At 41.4% G+C, this 19,606-nt stretch overlaps 1 protein-coding gene across 1 annotated transcript; it reads right to left on the bottom strand.

The window, feature by feature from the left end:
• Positions 1 to 2,483: 2,483 nt before the first annotated feature.
• On the bottom strand, positions 2,484 to 4,933 carry LOC133995618 (zinc finger and BTB domain-containing protein 7C). The gene is made up of 3 exons (XM_062435090.1): positions 4,229 to 4,933; positions 3,446 to 4,113; positions 2,484 to 3,105 (listed from the first exon to the last, which is right to left on the bottom strand). The coding sequence occupies exons 1-3, from the start codon at positions 4,931 to 4,933 to the stop codon at positions 2,484 to 2,486; spliced, it is 1,995 nt and encodes a 664-aa protein (XP_062291074.1).
• Positions 4,934 to 19,606: the final 14,673 nt, after the last annotated feature.

Raw genomic sequence — 19,606 nt, 5'->3', positions numbered from 1 at the left:
GTGGGATCAATATGCGGAACTCCTTGAACACAGATCCCAAATTGGAAAGTTTGGCTTTGAATGGACAGTTTCTGACTTAAAATAACAGGCAGTCCATATGAACACTGAAACAGGCTTTGCAAGTGGTGGGACACAAACGCCCTCATTTTGTGCAAAAAAAAGCTGACATGATGCTTTAGCAGCCTGAGTTAGTTAAATCAAGTTGATATCTTCAAAAGTTTCTGTCTTTTAAGTGTAACAATCTGTTATCTACTACTATCCCTCCACTGCATATCAGCACAGAAACACGGTCTGTGGACACACAAGGTGGGAATTTTGTACTAAAAAGCTATTTTCTTCTTGGTCCATGCTATATAAATATACTTGTCACTGTAAAAACAAACAAGATATAATAAAAATATGAATTACTTAATATGAGTTACAACAAAACTTGTCCCTAAGAAAATGATGCATCTATACCATTATAAACCTGTTAATTTACTACTAAATCACTTGAAATGCAAAAGTGTAAGAAAATATCTAAGGAAAGTAATTAAATGCAGATCCTTAAACAAAACCTACTTTATATGTATTAAATACCATGTCACTTCATCCAAACTGTTAAGAAAACTGAAAATCAGATAAATCAAATATCAAATATTTTTTTGTCTACTGAGTTGATAATAAAGTCTGATATTCAAACACACAGCGCTGTTAAGGGCCTTTACTGACCATTTTATTTCTCCTAACTCTACTCTTCACAACCTCATGCCAAACCTCAACTCTTACCCTGAAATATCCTCACTTTCCAAAAATGTCGCCTTTATCAAGATCTAAAGCTCAAACTGATCCTCACAAAGGTAGAAGGATAAGATCAAACACATACACACACACACACACACACACACACACACACACACACACACACACACACACACACACACACACACACACACACACACACACACACACACACACACACACACACACACACACACACACACACACACACACACACACACACTTACACAAACACACACACACACCTTAGTAATTTTAACGAAATAATACTCTCAGACGACAAAGTTCAACATTTAGTGTCTTTATAAAACAGATTTGCAAAATATAGCCAAGGCTCATTCATTTAAATACGCATAAATAGCAAGAAAATACTTTCCCATTTCAATTCAAATAATTTTTGAACTTCTTTATACACAAATCAGAGATGAACATTATATGAAAAATGGGGCCGAGACCCTCTTGATTTGTTGCAGCCGAAAAAACACGAGCACAAAGCTAAAGCGGCAGTTGATTAGTCGGAAATATACATCCTCTGTAGACCACATAAACATTAAAACAAGTCTTAATTCAAGTCTGTGAAATATCAAAGTACACGTCTTTGGATGGATGACTCAAAGTCTTTTAAGAGCAATATATGTTTTTGTTTTTACATCATCAGCAACGCAACCGTAACTAACACCACCATGGCCAAAAGTTTTTTTTCTATTTACAATAGTGCAGACAAGGAGATTAAATCAGAACAAGGCAGTTGAATGATCATTACATTATCAAATATCCTGATTTATTAAACTTCAAGTGGGGTCCCTTTGTTTTGGAGTATTAAATTACTGGAATTATTAAATAACCACAAGCAGGACATGTGCCAGACTACGCCCTGCTGTAATTTAAACCATTTTTAATATATATATATATATATTTTAAAAGTACTGGTCCATATTTTTTTAACAGTTTAACACAACTATCAAAACTGAAACTCACTGTGAATTCTTTGAGTGAAGGCTTATTTATTTAATAACCCTCACTTCATTATAAGACTGAAATGTGTAAGTTATATAAACCCATTTCAGCATTTTTTGATTTGGTTTGTACATGTAATCACGTGTTTTACATTCATCAGAGTCACTAATTAAAAAAATTAACAATTACAATGCAGTGAATACAGATTTATATCTTCTTGCATATTAAAACTTTTTAGTATAAACGCCGCATCCTGTCTTGCTTCAGAGGGCATACTGCAATTTGACTTAATAGCATTTTAAACTTTGCAGATAAATAATGCAAATAATATATATAAGAGAATTCCCATATACGTTCCTCATTAGCAGTGTCTCCTCTTACTTAAATGCTATCAAAGTATTTGTAAACATTCACAGGGCAGAAAAAATGATTTCATATGACATCTGTGAAATTATTAAATTGGACTGTTTCCCTCCTCCTCAGAAAAGTTTGTTTTATCACTGCCATGTCAGCAGGTTTCAAAAGGTTCATTGATCTCACTCTTTCACTTTTTAAAAAGGTGCTTTAGTTTCCTAGAGCAGAACAGACACAGAGATTAAAGAGACTTTCTTTCTTGTCTTGTCTTTTTCTCTCTCTCTCTCTCTCTCTCTCTCTCTCTCTCTCTCTCTCTCTCTCTCTCTCTCTCTCTCTCTCTCTCTCTCTCTCTCTCTCTCTCTCTCTCTCTCTCTCTCTCTGAAGGCCAGAACTCATTTGGCTGGCTCAGGGATGGGTGGAGCACACTCCAGTCTCATGGTCCAGGGGTCAGAGGTTGCAGCATAAAATGGAGAGTGGGTAAGCACTTCTTCTCCAGTAAGGGCGAAGGCAAACACTCCCCTCTGCCTCCCTGCTCCTGTCTTCTCCTCCTCTGCGACGTGTTTCCCCTCTGCTCGCCGTTCCTCCCGTCCCTCCCTGCCTGTACCGTCCAAACTCTTAAATCCCACACCCCTGTTGCTGAGGCTAAGCATCTCCCCAAGTCCGTGACTCTTGACTCCCTGGTATGCAGAGCTTAACCCGTTCTCATCAAAGCGGTTGGTGGCAGCAGGTGGGGGGCACAGGAAGTTGCTGGTGGGTGTGGACCGCCAAGCAGCTGGCTTTCGTCCCCGACGGGGACGGGAGATTCTGCAGCTCTGCCTCTTGATGTGTCGATGTAGGTGGTCAGACCGTGTGAAACTTTTGTAGCAGTGCTCACACTGGTATGGACGGACGCCCGTGTGGATACGCAGGTGGTTCTTCAGGTCATAGTTGTGGACAAACTTTGAGTTGCAGTGGAGGCAGATGTAGGGGCGTTCACCTGTGTGCTTCCTCATGTGGATCTTGAGTTTGTCTTGTCTGTGGAAGGAGAAAAAAAACACATATTTTCAAATGTCATGGGTGGAAAATGAGCCAAAGGAGGAGGATGTAAGTGAGTGTGATATCACTAATGCAAAGCGGAGGGGCTTTCCACTTAAAGCTCTTTGATATTCAGATGAGGTGAAAATAGATTAACCTCAGTCATATGAGCATGGGGTACTTTTCCGTTAACATTGCTGTTTCACACAACCTGGTTCTTTGTAGTGTGTGAAAGCAGGAACATGAAGATCTCAAGATGATCTTTGGGTGGTTTAACAACAACAAATGAAACACTTGTATGAAGTATAAATGATGTGACAAGAAGTGCTGCTTCACATACCTGGTGAACCGTACTTCACAGATAGTGCACATGTACGGTTTCTCTCCTGTATGCGTCCTCATGTGTCGTGGCAGTTTCCCAGCCCCTTGGATGACTTTGTTGCAGATTGGACACTGTTGTGATGCTTTGGGCTTCATCTTCCTCTCCTCCTCTAGCTGCCAGGGAGGGAACAGTGCACCTAGGTGGGATGCAGAGCTCAGGAAGCTCAGGTAGGACCGGAAGTCAGCTTCATCCTTAATCGGGCCCAGAGTGTGACCCTCTGATGACACTGACCCAGTGTTCATGGTGCTACCCAGCCCCGAGCTGACAAACTCCTTAAGGAAGTCGCCGTGGAGCAGGCTGGGCGGGACTTCCTCTTTCGTCTCCTCCTTTATGATCTCTCTTTTCACAGCTAAATCGAGGGGCCTGGAGGCCTCGAGTGGTGCAGGTGTTGGAAAGGTGTGGAGGAGCCTGGTTTGCGGTGAGGTTCCTGTGTGGGGATGTTGATGGTGGCCAGGGTCCAGGAGCTGTTGCGGGAAGGCCGGAAACTCAGCCCACATAGAGGGGTAGAAGCCTGGAAGGATGGGAGAGAAGTTGGCCCTCCTGTCCATAGTCGGCATACGGGGATACAGCCCCTCCTGGAGGAGAGACTCAATGGAGAAATCCTTCAAAGCCCGACTCTCCATACTCTCCTGCAACACAAGATGACATTATGAGCTTTTCAAACTTCTTTTTGAACTTTTTCTTCCTTTTCGCCTTGAAGATACAAAAAGCACAAATAACAAAATATTCAATGATCTATACCTGTTTTCCTCTCATGTTGTCTGGGGACTGTGACTGGGACGACTCTCTGTGCAGGTCAAACTGCCTCTGGTACGTGGAGGTGCTTGGAGGTGGCGAGTCCTCTGTGCCCAGGGGCGTCTGCTCCCCCCTGCTCTCCGACGACTGCATCGACCTCTCACTGACGTTGTCCTCCTCCTGCTCATCCTTCCTTGAACCCACATCCTCTTCCTCTTCCTCCTCCTCCTCTTCTTCCTCCTCTTCTTCCTCGTCCTCCTCCTCATCCTCTTCCCCTTCCTCTTCTCTCCCCTCACCACCGCCACCCCCACTGTCCATGATCTCCAGGCAGACGTTGATGATGCAGGGAATCTCCAGCATCTGAGCAGCATTCAGGATCTCTTTGACGTTTGACGCCGTCACCGTCAGAGTAGAAGTATAGGCAAACTCCAGAATGGCTGTGAGGCACTCCGGAGCGACAAAGTCGATTTCGTACACTGCCGCTGTGTGATGACGGCTGCCGTCAGTGGTGGCCACTGTGAATAGCTTCTTGAAGTACTGGCTGCAGGCTGCCAGAACAGAGCGGTGGGTCCGGTACTCCTGGTCACGGACGATGAGAATGACATCGCAGAGCAGGCCCTCACGACGCTGCTCATTGAGGCTGCAGAGGACGTCACTGCTGTGATTTGGGAAGGGGATCCCAATCAGGTCCTCTTCTCTGTGATGAACCATTCTCCTCTCTCCGCCTCTGTTGGTTATCTAGATAGAAAGCAATTAAAATGAACTATTTAGTGACAGTTAAATACAAACTAAGTTCAACCGTAGTTCAACCTTAAAAAGAGACCAGGACATCTGAGTTTCTGTTTTTATGAAAAATGTATCTGTGGCAAAAAAACCTACAAGATCAGTAACAACAGCAATTTATAAAAAAGCTATTTTTAAGCCTTTTTTTTAATACGTTTTTCTGACAGCAGAGAGTAGAGAGATGACAAATTAAAAATTAGAAGAGAGAAAGACACAAAAGATCTCAGGCTGGACGCAAACCAGGGATGCATTTCAGGGTCAGTACCTTAACCCCTTTGCACCCTACTTAATGCAGTTTTGAAGGTGTTTTCAGAAACATTACATACTCTTGTGTCTATAAGATATTCTGTATGTTGCACAATAAAAAAAAGATGTTTAAGTTTCTCAAGTAATTCAATAAAGTGACAAACTATGTATGACACATGAAAAAAGGTCTGATTATGTGTGACAATGTAAAATCAAAGGAAATAATGCTAATATAGGAAAATATAACTGATAATGACACATTGGTTTGCACAAATCCAAGGAGGTACGTCACTTTCTGTACTTCTGTACAGTCAAGAAATAGTGTTGTAATTATTTTTTATCTACTTTTTTTTTGTTTCAGATGAAAACAATCTTTGAAGACTTTGGAAATAATTGTGTTAAGTGTTGTTAGAGTGACCTTCTGCATCGTCAGAGGGTTACTTTCCAGGAAAGCAGATGAATTGCTCTGATGTAAAATGCATGATTGACAGAAACGAAGACCTGATTCATTTCAATGTGTGACTTCCTGTTGGCATTTAATGATTTGTCACATTATGTTTTCTTCACTATGATACGACATTGATTGATACAGTATTTGGTGTCTTGTCCCACTCAACAATCAAATCAGGTCAGTATCATTGCATCACAACTTGAGCTTTACAGTGATGGAGCAGCACAAAACACTGATTTAAAGAGAGCAAAAGGAGTGACAAGTGCTTCTCGTCTGGTGCCTCGGCTCACACCTGTATCTCGGTTTGAAATAGAGTGTCACCGACAGCAAGCAGCGTCCATTCATTAGATGAAGCATTTTCAAAAATGTGGCATTTGAATACGAGGAAGCTCTTCACTGAAGCTGATATTGTTAACACAATGAGTGACAATCTCGCTTTATGAAAATATACTGTAGGCACGGTTGTTTGTGTGCCATCTGTGCAGCAAAGGCAACAAGTGGTAAATACAGCATGTCTCATTTTGAGCAAACATCACATCGGGTAATATTTATTCTTGAATGTGTTATCACGATTTCTTGTAGGAATGTGTTGCAACTGTGTGAGTTAGGGAAACCGTGTTATCATCTTGATAACATGAATAAGTTTTAAGCTTTTTTAGTTTTTAGTTTCTTTTTACACTCAAACACGCAATGAGATTTAATGATGAAGTGAATAGGAAATTGTGACAGGTATCTCTTTTACCAGATACAAGCAAGTGAAGCAAGCTGATACCTTCATTTAAACAATACAGTGTGTGTTTGAGATGTGGTGAGAAATGAAGAGAGCGACAAAAGAGGTCAGATTGTGCTCTAGATAAGCCTACTGTATCCTGTCAAAACGCTTAGCTGGCAGTCTATTCTCTCTACACTATACATTTGATTATAGCACAGTGACGAACAGCTCAATACAGCAGAAACACAAACAAATCTCTGCTCACTTGGTGGTTTTCTTAAAATCTTATTCCACAGCTGCCTCAGTTCCTACCTGTTGATTCACTGTGCTGTTGTTTACAGTTACAGTGACAAAACTTCCTCTGGCAGCGGGCTCATTCATTCACATCTATGAATAGAGCTTAAACTTAGCCATCCACACTTGGCGGTCACTGGAGGCATGTGTAGATAAATACTTTGAAGCAGCCCCGCTCACCACAGCTGCATTGTTGACTGGCTCTAAATGGGCCAGGACTGAAGCCACACAGACTCTAACACACACGCACACACAAATACACACCCTGAGTGTCTCATTTTCTCGTTGGTGCTGCAGTGGTTCACACCAGAGAAGAGAGAAAAAAAAGTATTTCAGAAAATCCCTTAGTTCACCTGCAGGTATATAACTTGGATACCAATCTTACATGTAGTTTATTCTTGTCGATCTTGTTGCTAGGTAACTGTTGCTATGTTCATGCTATTGATACAGTGTGGACATAATTAAAATGTCTATAGAGGAGGTGGTGCTATAGGATATAGGCCCACAGACCCACGCAGCTACTTCGGTGGGAAAACTGGAACAAAAGAGCAACAGTGTCCAGTTTCAGTGTCCAGGCCAAGTGATGAGATGGTGTATTTAAAATAAATATAATGAATGACGGGAAAAAATATTCTCTCTGTATTCAGTTTCAAGTCCCACAGTGTAGAGTGAACTCAAAGCACAGGTAATAGACACTACATTAAAACTTCTGCTATTGATTCTGTTGTGTCCCCTTCAGATTGATATTGCTCCTATTAAGAATAGAACGAGATCCTTTTTCTATTATATTTTGCACCACATGTACAACATGCATAAAAGTAATAGCCTGAGTAAAAAGGTGAGAGAATCTCCAGTGAGAGAGTAAGGGAGAGATCAGATGGCCCTAAAAGTTCCCTAACAGGTTGCACAAACACCAGCAGAGGGGCCCCTCCCTGTAACAGCCTGCCAAGGCAAACAATAGTGCAGAGCTTGGCACAACACTGAGTGGATAAGAGGGAGAGAAAGAGAGAGCAAGTCTGACTGGGAGGGCTTGGCGAACCCACTGTCATTCGTTTGCTCTCGACCCATCCCACCCACTCCTGGAACTATGGGCCACGTGCTGCTGTTGCTGTTTGTTCTCCTGGTGCCCTAGCGAGCACCACTCCCCTCTGTTCCCACTGTTTGTCCGCCACTAGCTAGCGCTAGCTCTTAGCGGCCGGCCCCTAATTACAATGTGGAGAGGATCTAAAGAGGATGTGCCACATAGACAGGGAGGGGAGGAGGGCACAGCTTTCCCACCACAAGGTCCTGGAGCGACATTTCATCAGCCAAACAGCCTTAACCCTTTACACCCCCCACCCCCCACCCGACCCATGAGGGCAGCCAGGGTGGGGACGCCTTGTGAAAGAGCTCTGATAATTACTGTTCAAGTCATTTGGCTCCATCGTACTCTTCAAGCGAATCATGGAAAGAGAATCAAACTTTTTTATGGACTCAATAAATGGTTGCCAGCCTATAACAACCTGCCATTAAAAGTTCTGAAAAAATAAATAGTGAAAGTCATATTTTGTTGCAATCATCAGCTCTAGCACCTACTTCTGTTTATCACACTAGCATCATAGTACTTCATCTGACAGCAGTATCAACTCAATTATCAAACTGACCTCTAATGTACAGTCGTGCCTTTCTGTCTGTCTCTCTTTTCCTGCCTGTACCAGCCACGTCTCCTCTCATGCTTCACTTAGTCACTAACACTTTCAACTCAGCACTCCCACCCCAAATTATGTGTCACCTCCATTCAATGTCGTCTTCCTCCCAAGAACTTCATCTGCTTTCCGGACTCTGACCGCCACCTCCTCCTAGTCCTAATCATTTTCCTCCTCCACCTCCTCCTCTTCCTCCTCCTCCTTCTCACTCCTCTTCCCCTGTTGCAGCTGTATCATCATTATGCCCAAAGTAGAGCGGCTAACTTGTCCCCAGCCCTGACTGCTCAGGCCACAAATCAGCAGCTAATGTCCATCTCAACCCTTGTCATGGACAGACACTCATTTGGCCTGTAAGCTACAACAGCTAAAGCTTAGTTTATCCCTGTCAGGCCAGTGCATCCACCTGACCCAAATGCTAAATCACCATCCGCCAAAGTTTACCCCTGCCACTAACTGCCCATAGCAAACACCTGCTAAACAACTGTCACAGATGAACAATTGCATGGCCAATAATTTGTAGTATTGACTGCCAAAATTCACCCCCTTATTAGGAGAAGACATTCATTTGACCCTCTGTGTACGCTAATCCATTATCACCAGTGTAACACCAGTGCACCTGTTTCTCCAAGAGACTCTTCCTTGGTTAGCGTTTTTAAATGAGTGCCTGCGGTTTGTGTATGGAGCACAATTGTCTGGAGCCTATAGGTCACATAGGGAGACTTTTAAATCTTCATCTTAATTGCTGTCACTTACAGTGGTGAGCAGGACATAATGATGCCACTTAGTAGACAACATGGATTATGTATTTATCTATTTAGTAATGATGTATTGTCAGGGCCAAAAGTGAGCATTTAACTGCACAAGATGAGGGTTGTTTGGAAGTTATTTGCGTGAACTTTACAGAGTTTCATACACACTTATGCCACATCTACACTATTGAAGAACAATTGGGATTTAAAGAAATTAGTGTGCAACCATGCATATTTTTAATGTTAGTACAGACTGACTTAAAATGAGTATTATTAACATTTTGAGAATCAGCCCGCAAGCTCAACAAATCTCCATAAAACTTGCAAAACAGATCTCTACAACAGAGGTGTACCAATGAACTCATTGTTATGTTTAACTATTCATTAAAATTAATTTAGAAACCGATCATCAATATATGCCTTCATTTAATTAGTATTTTTTTAGAAGTATGACAAGTAAACACTGGACGAGTCTCATCTGGAGGCCAATTTAACTTGTTTGGCCCCTTAAAGAGCGTGTTTGCACTAAGTGTCATCTCTTGAGCCTTCAGGGGGGCCCACAGCTACACACCATTATCTCTCTCACCCCAAAGTAAACAAAAGTTTACGGTTCACTGCTGAATATCACTTCAACGATTAAGATTGTTACTTCCAGATGCTTCACCGTGAAACAAAGGACATATATATATTTTTTTATATCGCACTCTCTGTGTCTTTGTCTTTCTCTGAATAAAGACCACCAATTGAACAGAGGAAGGTTTTATTCAATAACACAAGCAAGACGAGGATGATACAATGTCAAAAATAAAAATAAATCCTTTCCAATTTGAAGCAGTAATAAGGAATAATATTGCAGTTTTATGCCTTAGCCTTGGTTAAAAATATGTTTTGTTTTGAATTATTCTGTCAATTATAAATGGCGCTCTTAAAAAAAAGGATCCATTCACTACCAGAATGTATTTCAAAAAATTCAAAAACAAATAAATTAAAGTTTCTGGACACTCGTCTCCGAGAAAAGAAGTTATTACACACTAGTAGGTGTTAGTTAAAAAACTGACAGGAGCTAATGAGATAAAATCACTGTTACAATATGCGATTAAGCAAACATGTCGTTGGTACGACATTGATCTATATTAAATTACCTGTCGCTATTTTTAAGTCTGTTGAGTGGGTGTGTAACCACATCCACTCCTATAAAAAAACTAGAATAAATGTTCCAGTGTTTGATAAATCACCAGCACAATACAGTACAGAATATATGCGCTCACATGTTACATTTTTACGTGTAGATAAATTCTTGAACTTTGATTTCATATTCAGGTTTCAATAATTTTTATTTATTTGTGTGAATCGCTCGAATAAATAATGATGCCGTGACCACGAACAAATTGTAATACCTGAATAAAAAACAACTGGTACACAAATATAATTGTAATACTGGTCATGGCATTTTGTAACTACATGAGGTAAGATGTCTATAAGCTGACTGACAACAAGCTGCTTGTAAACAATAATTTACAGCTCAGCCTTAAATCCACAACATGTTTTTAATTTTTTTCCACACTCCCAAACCTTTAACTTTTTTGAATTACCTGAGCACTTAATTTTGTAATTCAAGGACATATAGATATGGAGTATCCAAAACTGAAATGTGTTATCACTATCAGACACAAAACACATACTTAAAGCATACTAAAACTACATTTCCAAGATGTGCTGTCATACTACAAACACTCATGCTATTTCCAGCATTTTACAGCACAATATTTACACCACAACCGAAATAATTACATGAGTCACTGAATGACTTTATTGACCAGTTTGCACCTTGTCAGGCCTTCATGATCTAAAGCAATAACCTCACACTCACATAAATGGCTACACTAACTGATTCACGTGTGCACACTGTAACATAACGCACAAGTGTGAGCTTGTTCTCACACAAACACACTCTGAAACACTGTGACAAATTATCATGGACCTAGATGCACAGACACACACCCATGTGCATGCTCCAAAACTCTGGCATCCACATAAATTCACACATGTCTTGATACGTTCCCCAGCATTCCACAGCTTTCAACAACCATCACCTACCGTACCTTCAGTTTCTCGACTCTCCTCACGTGTCTTTGTATTTCCAGGCTACCAAGAGGCTCTGTTGCTCCTTGCTTGACCTCTCAGCATTGCCCTCTTTAATGGAAACACAGCTGCCTCTCTCTTTGCCAGTCTGTCAATCAGTCAGCCAGGCAGTCAGTCCATTCACAAGCTCCTCACACCGGCCATGGATGCCCATTCACAAAAATAAAAAAATAAAAACACCCAGAGAGGAATATCCAGTGGAGGGAAGCAAAAGCAGTGCGGCAGAGGAGAGCAGAGTGTGATTCTTGGGTCTGTCTGTGTAGCAGAGTGGCTAGTGTGGAGTTTAGAGTCAGGCTCACTGTTGTGTGTGGCTCATGTAGGACGAGCTAGAGAGTGAGAGGAAGGGAGGGAGGGCAGCAGCACTGCGCTGTGGAGATGTCACACCACTAGTTTTTATAGCAGGGTGGGTAGCTGGAAGATAATAATACCCCATCCTCCTCCACAACACAAGTTTAAGCGCACTGTGTAATAAGTCCATGGCGCAGACACCCTCTGATTTAGGTCAGACAAAATGAATTTTTAGTTGTGTTAGAGTGGATTTTGGTATAAAGGGACCGGGGCAAAGAAACTCAAAGGGGTTGTTTGGGGAGACTGAGAGAGGGTTAAAAAAAAAAAAAAAAGGAAAGGAGAAGGAGAGAGAGAAAAGTTCGGAAACTATTTTGTGCACCTCTGTTGGTTTGTCTCAAGCTGAGATGAAGAGATGCACAGGACTAAAAGTGGTAATACAGAAGCAGAAACACAACAGCAACTTAAAGACTGTTAGTTTCTCTTTTACACCTGTTAAAAAGGGAGTCCTGCTGTTCTCTTTTCATTTTTGTTATTATAAATCCACTAAAAAGTAGATTCCTAGTTCCAAATGTATTTATTGTGTTGAGAAACTGTAGGTCGGAGACAGGGGATTTGCAGCCCCAATAAATGCTCAACCACAACAAAATAATGACTGGAAATCATCATAATAAATGTCACACCCGGCATTTAGAATCCGATATCAGTCAATGGTGCTAGTTTGAGAGGAAATATTGCTTAAAAGATGACTATAAGTGACAATGAATCAAACCACAAATTCTCAAAAATATCACGTTACTGCCTACTTTGAGGCAGGCTTTTGTTGAAACGCCTTTTGTAACGAAGGTTTCAAAAACCAGGTTGAGGAGAGCAACGTTAGACTCCTGTTTTGAGTCAGAAAGCGCTGAAGCAGGGGAACAGTTGGTGATCACACCACCACCTCAGTCTGCGTCGAGAAGGAGGAAGTTAACACAGAAAGGTGTAGAACTCAGACACACATTGGACTTTCAGTATAGAAGAGGAACCGTGTTTAGCTTCTTTTTTGGGGGAGATTATCGCCGTAAAGAAATTGTGGCAAACAAAGAGAGAGCAACACAGTTCATGGCAGCAAAACTCAAGGGCAAAAAAAAAAAAAATGTAAAAAAGAGTTGAGTTACAAAGCCACATCCTACGTTGTGACAAAGCTTTTGTGTGTCTGTAACACAACGACAAACAGAAAGAGAGAAAGAAAAAGGGAGTACAAGAGTGTTTCCTTTGCCTTCACAGACAGCCCAAACTTTTACCATGACATAGCACATTCACAGGATCTGAAACAGCTATTGAGTGAGCGAAGGTTTCCTGTATGACATAATTAAGCCAAATTTGTAATACTTTTTCTAAAATTAAGCTTACTACAGTAGGAAGCACACACCACCACCTGAGTGATATATTTTTTCTTAAGCACAACTGCTTTCTTTTTTGTGTCTTTTTAACCAGACCCTCAAAATATTAAAAGTTGTGGTGCAAATAATAAAACTAAATGTATTAATCTAACATACAATTGAGAGCAAATCATAGCTTATCTAATTCATAAAGGTAGAATATGCAGTGAGCCATTGTTGTCTTAGTGGTTACTGGACCTTCCAGTCTACCAAAATATTTCTAACCATCCATAAATCATAACCAACAATCACGCTGTGAAGGAAGTCAAATTGTGTTCAATTAACCTACACAAACAAGTAGACATCAGAGTGTACATCAGACTGCTATGCCCACTTCCCCCTAGGGAAAACATGGACCAAAGCAAACCACAGCCCATGCCCTCGTGGTTTACACTGTTTTGTAGAGGGTGAGAGCTGAGGCCAGCTCACATTGGCATCTAGTATATATAAACAGGGTTAGCCACTAACTGCTAACAGGCCAGCCAGACGGCCAGAAAAACAACATTTGCCATCTTATAAGATCGGTTATCTATTCTAAACACGTCGCTGCCGTCATAGCAACACTGTAAGTGGTACCTGGGTGGATTGCTTTGTTCCAAACTCGCTGAAAGTGCAGGCTGTTGTACTGCTAACTATCAGAGGCCATGATTGACACTGGCCTGTGGTCTAATGGGGCAGTTATACTGTACATTGTGTAAAATGCACTGCTCAGTTTGTGGTGCAGTATCAAGTGCCTCAGCCCAATTAACACACACAGTGTAGCAAGGCTGAATGGCAGATTGATGTTGTAATTATGCTATTGTAATACAAACATGAAATCAATTTTATTGTTGTCTGAAAAGGTATCTTAAAAGGAAAAGGTATCTTGGTGTTTAAGACTCAAATCTATATTTCTGTAGCATTATCACCAGGCTAAATATTGGATCCTTTCCACCTTTGTGTGCTCTTTGAGTGTAAGTTTACACACGAGAAATAACGAGTCTTGTATCCCGGTTTGAGTGCAATAGTCACAAGAGAAGAGGATTCAGGGGGCTGAGTAAGAGTCATGTGTTTTATCTGTCTGGCATCTCAACGTACCTGTTTACTGCCACCTACTGCGCCCAGCAAGATACACGTACCAGGGCACCAGATTGGCACTTTGGAGGGGGGATGGGGTGTGAAGCATCATTACATGATGATCATGGAGACTTTGATGCTGTACTCAGTTTGGCTTACTGTGAGCAGAAGTCTATCAGAATATATCTTAGATATAAACTTGTTTTAAATCTGATCTATTTTCTATCTGGCAGAAAGTAAGAACTCACAACACTGTATTACAGCAGCACTATCATAGAGCACCAATATTACGTGTCCGTGTTGGACAGAAGGACAAACTTACAGTCTCTTCATTATTATAAATTTAGTCCTTGAAGGTGAGCCTTCCAGCCTTGGATGCTGACCACTTAATACTGTTAATTATTTAGTCACAGAAAACCTGAAAACATTAAAGGTTTTTCATTTTTACTGCTTAATGTAAAAAGCTTCATTGAAGAATCCCAGACTGCTTGACTGTCAGGCAGCAACCCCATCACTGCTGTGTGAATAATCCACCTTCCTACACACACATGGCTGTATGCATTCTCATATACACACAAAACCACAAACCCAAAGTCAAACTCTGCATTAAACCTGCTCTCTTTTTTCTGTGCAGTGTGTTGTTACTTTCAAAATCACACATTGAAAAACATCACTGAGGCATTCAGTTATCAGCTGAACATTTAGGAAAGAAAAATAAGGACAATGTGACTAGCACACTAGTAGCGCTGTATGTCTGTAGTTAGACACAGTGTGTTTTGAGCTAAATGCTAACATCAGCATGCTAACATGCATATAATGACAATATTAATGTGCTGATGTTTCATAGGTATAACATTTAGAATGTTCCCCATCTTAAAATATTAGCAAGTTAGCATTCACAAATTATTACTTAACACAAAGGGCAGCCAAGGCAGATGGGAATACCATTTGTTTTGCAGGTATTTAGTCACGGATCAAATCATTTTGACCCGATGATGGCACTAGTTGGTACAATTCATCCTGATGGGAACATACATGTGTGCACCAAATTTCATGGCAATCCATTCTATAACTGCTAAGAAAACAAACTCAAAACAACTGGTAGAAGCACAGATATTTCACAGGATAAGTAGAAGTAATGTAACCCCACCAGTGACGTGCTGGTGGAGTTACATACAGTCAGGGGCTCACCACAGTCAGAGGGCCATGAATGTCAGTACAAGATTTGATGGCAATCTATCCAATAATTGTTGCAATATTTCAGTCTGTACCAAAGTGGTGATGGTCATTATCATTCACTCAGTTAATAACATAAATTAAAGCCACTTGTTAGCTCCAGAGCATTCACCTCTGACACTATTTTGGTAAGTGTGCAGTAATTACACTTGGGTTGCAGCATCGTCCACAAAACTGGTGAGGGTTTACTTAACAAATAAGACATTCAAACTGTTAAAATGGTTTCTGTCAGACAATAATTTTAATAACAAAACAAAGTGGAGTTTCAGCTACATCTCGTTGTACTGAACAGGTTTAAAATGATGTAGCAATGTGTGCATGGCAAAATAACATTGAAAAGGGGTTTAGGTAAGTGCTTAGCAGCCTTTCCTTGGATTAATAACTGTAGAGACAGACAAATACAACCAGCCCAACTTGTGCCCTTTACCCTGTTGTCTCAGAGGCCAGGTGTGGCCTGATGTAGGAGAGGCAGGAAAGGGAGGCAGTCATGCCCCCACAGTCAAGAGATAGAGCCATGCAGCAGCCTCCCAGCTTTACACCCCCTGCCTTCAGAAGTCCAAGGACAGAACCACACAGACACACACAAATGCAATGTTTCTTAAACACAAAGGGAAGCTGGAATCTGCACAAACCTACTGTACACTCATACAGGCAATAATTCACGCGGCTTCACTCAATCATGGACAAAAGCTGAGACATAATTGCACACACTCACACACCCATCTGTCATCGCAGTGAGGTCATTAGAACTCACCTTGGAGCATGCCATCCGGGTGAATAAGGTGAGGGCATTTGCTTTCTGCTGATCTGGTCTGATTGTGCTTTAACTTTCTCCTGTTTTGTCTTCTTTTCAAACATCCTAATCAGTATTAGAAGCTATGCCAGAAGGGAGGTAAAGTACACAAGCTGCATATTTAGAGCTATGAGTTACAGTGTTTCACAGGCGGCTGTAATACGTTGCATGAACCACAATGAAGGAAAACGAGAATGGCAGTGGTGATGTTTGTTGAGGATGAAACGTGATTATTCTTTATGTTTAAGACCACTGTTGTTGTTTTTTTCTATCCCCTTTACAATATGGAAATTTATCCGGGACCCAAAAAAAAGAAATATACACAGAGTCAACCCTCCTTTTGCTTCACAATGCATTTCGATGTTATGTTGTGTTCATTTGATTGGTTTGTTGTGAATATTTGTGTGCCTGAGCGTGCCTGTGTGTTGGGAGGGTCGTGGGGTGAATGAGGACAACTTCTTATGGTGATAACGAGAAGAAGGCCAGCCTTGGTGGGACAGCCTCTGTCTGCCCTCAGGTAGTGTGTGTGTATGCATGTTTGTGTGTGTGTGTGTCAGCAGGAGAGCCCTGGGGCACTCTGGCACCTCCTAATTAAAACCAGACAGGCTGCAGGGCAGGGGAGACAGATGCCTGTCATGACACACACACACACATACACACATACACACACACGCACAAGACGGTTGACCACATTCAAACACATGAACACAAATATGTGTGTTGCAAAGGTCAACTATTTTTGGACTCACACCCCAATCTCATCCCACCCACTCAGGTATCACACAGGTTAATAATCTGTATCTGACCCAAATCAGCCAAATAATAAAAGAGAAGCAGTGAAATCAACACAGTGATGAGACAAAGAAAATTTGAACCTACGTGTATGTTTTTGCCAACTGGCATGAGTTTCTCTCAGTTTCATGAGTGAATCTACTGCTTATTTTCAAAGATCAACCTAGGTTAAGACCAGTTTAGCTAATTAGAAAGACCAAAAATCAGTCAGTGAACTCTCATTGGTTTTATTACCACCTAAAAATCTTTTGGATTAGGACCAACTTCTTCACCAATGACAGATGTGTACGTTCACACACACACACACACACACACACACACACACACACACACACACACACACACACACACACACACACACACACACACACACACACACACACACACACACACACACACACACACACACACACACACACACACACACACACACACACTGTCACATGCAATCTCAACCCTTAGTAGCTTCAAGATTGACACATCTATCCTTCTCCCAACACAGAATGAGACGTGATTATGCTGAATGTGTGTTACCTGCAGACTCTGTCACATTTCATCTCTGTTCCCCAATGTACGGCCCAGAGCTGCAGGCAACCACATATAGTACTTAGCAGGCTAACTGCTGTTTGTCTGGGGTGGGTGGGTGGATCAAGGCATGCTGCTCTCCTTTCTCTCCCAGTGATTAGATAGCATAAGCAGGCCAGCTAGCCTAACCCACACACTCATGTCTCTAAAACTGCCATCCAGCCCTGCTTTCTCTCTCGCTGCCTCTCACACACAGGTGGGTGGACCCACTTATTCAACCCAGATCTTTCTTTTAGACATTATGAAATTGTGCTCTGTTTTTTTCCCTTTCTTCTCTTCTTCATCTAACTCCCTGATGCTGAATGACATTCGAGCTCTGTACCATAAAGTAGAGCTTTCATTTTCTAATTTACAAGGTCATCATTTTGCCTCGCTGAGAATCTTGTCTCTTTGCACTTGTCATCAGGCTGAGGCTAGTCGAGTTGCCAGTGGTTACAGGGGGCCTATCTTCTATTATCTAGGTAACATTCAGGAAACACCCACAATTTGTCTGTAAAATGCCTCATCGCACATTTCAAACTGTGGTCACCACTGACATTTTAGATGTTGAGATGTATGATATATAAATATCTGATGGCTTTTACCCTGCTAAGGAATGCAAAAACCGCTGAAAGACACATTTACACTCTCATTTAGTGATTATAATGCTAACAGAGGTGACTGAAAAAGAGAAGTAAGCAAAACATTTAAGCAATTGCAATTAAATCTTTAAAAATAAAAATATACATTGTCATACATTGATGCATATTTTTAATTATTGCAGGGACTGCCATGCAAATCTTGTTTTAATCTAATTTCTAATATTGCAGTTTGCATGCTGTAGTTTTTCATAACTGTGTGCTTTGTGTCAAGGTGGAGGCTAAAGAGTCAGTTTGGGGCCTGATGTGCTTCCAGGTGACCTAGTTGTTAAAGTATGTGAACATAATTAGTCACTTTATTAAGAAGAAATACTGAAAAATGAAGACAAGCAGCAGTGGTGAGAGAGAGGGGAAAGAGGAGGAGAATGGAGGAAATTGAGAAATTGTAAATGGAAAGAAGGAATATTGTTTGAAAAGCAGAGAGGGTGCGATCGAGCCGACCTCTGGGAGTGCGAGTGCCTGCCTCTCTGGCTGCTTTGTCATTTGAGCCAGGCGCTGTGTTTCGTGAGGAACGCAAAAGTACACAAATCCCACAGAAGGAGCTTTTTTGGCAGGGCTTGGGCCTCCCACCCACGGCAGCCTCTTCAAGCCTCCTCCCATCCTCTATTCATCTGTGAGGGGCGGCTTACTCACCCAGCCCAACTCCGCACAACAAAACCTGGACCTCAATCCTACAGAGGAGGGCGGGCATGCACGCATACACACAGAAAAGGCTACTCGGCCATTGTAGACACACAAACAGCTTCAACCTGAACACCAGCAGGGTTTTTAAAGGGTTCACTACATGTATCCTCGCAGCACCTCAGTGATTGGGTGACACTTTGTGGCAGAGATCAGATTCTCAGACTCTCAGTCTTATAGCTGTCTGAGCTGGATTTGAAAACACTGAATCTGACTTTAGACAACTGTGACAATATGACATGTGTGTCATAGGAGGTTAAAATCAGATTGTGTATCCCTGTCTAAATGCTGTTACATGTTCATGCCCACACACTGTCAGGTGGGAAGAAGGCGTGTGGACTCATTCACTCTGTCAGTCCCATAATGAACACATTGCATCATTTTGCAATTGTGAAGCCACATCCTCAATCACTTGATACATTCATCCACTACGTTTAAGTCTCTCTTTCTCCCAATCAAGTACTTTACATTTGCTGAGATGCATTTTTGTGCAAAATACAAATAGAGTTACTTGAATATTGGCTAATGTACACTGTATGCTATTAGTGAGATTGTACAAACATGAAGGAAATCTACCTCTGGTAATGTTTGTTAAACACACCAATCCAAGTGAGGCATTATTACAAAAGAGCAGCATGAATCAGGTTCAATTCAGATAATCCTGAAGAAAGATAAAGACAGACAGAGGGCTCTAGTCAGGGTGTGTGACTACAGTAGGTGTGGTACTTGACTTTATCCCCATCTAACCCCCACTGTGATAGAAGAAAGCTCTAATATGTAGATACTGCTTGTTTTCATTAATGATGAAAGGCTGATAAACATTTGAGGTTAAATC

The sequence above is a fragment of the Scomber scombrus genome, chromosome 15 (assembly GCF_963691925.1).
Source record: "Scomber scombrus chromosome 15, fScoSco1.1, whole genome shotgun sequence".
NCBI classification, from domain to species: domain Eukaryota; kingdom Metazoa; phylum Chordata; class Actinopteri; order Scombriformes; family Scombridae; genus Scomber; species Scomber scombrus.
The sequence above is the reverse complement of the archived record's forward strand: the minus strand, read 5'-3'. Positions and strand labels throughout refer to the sequence as shown.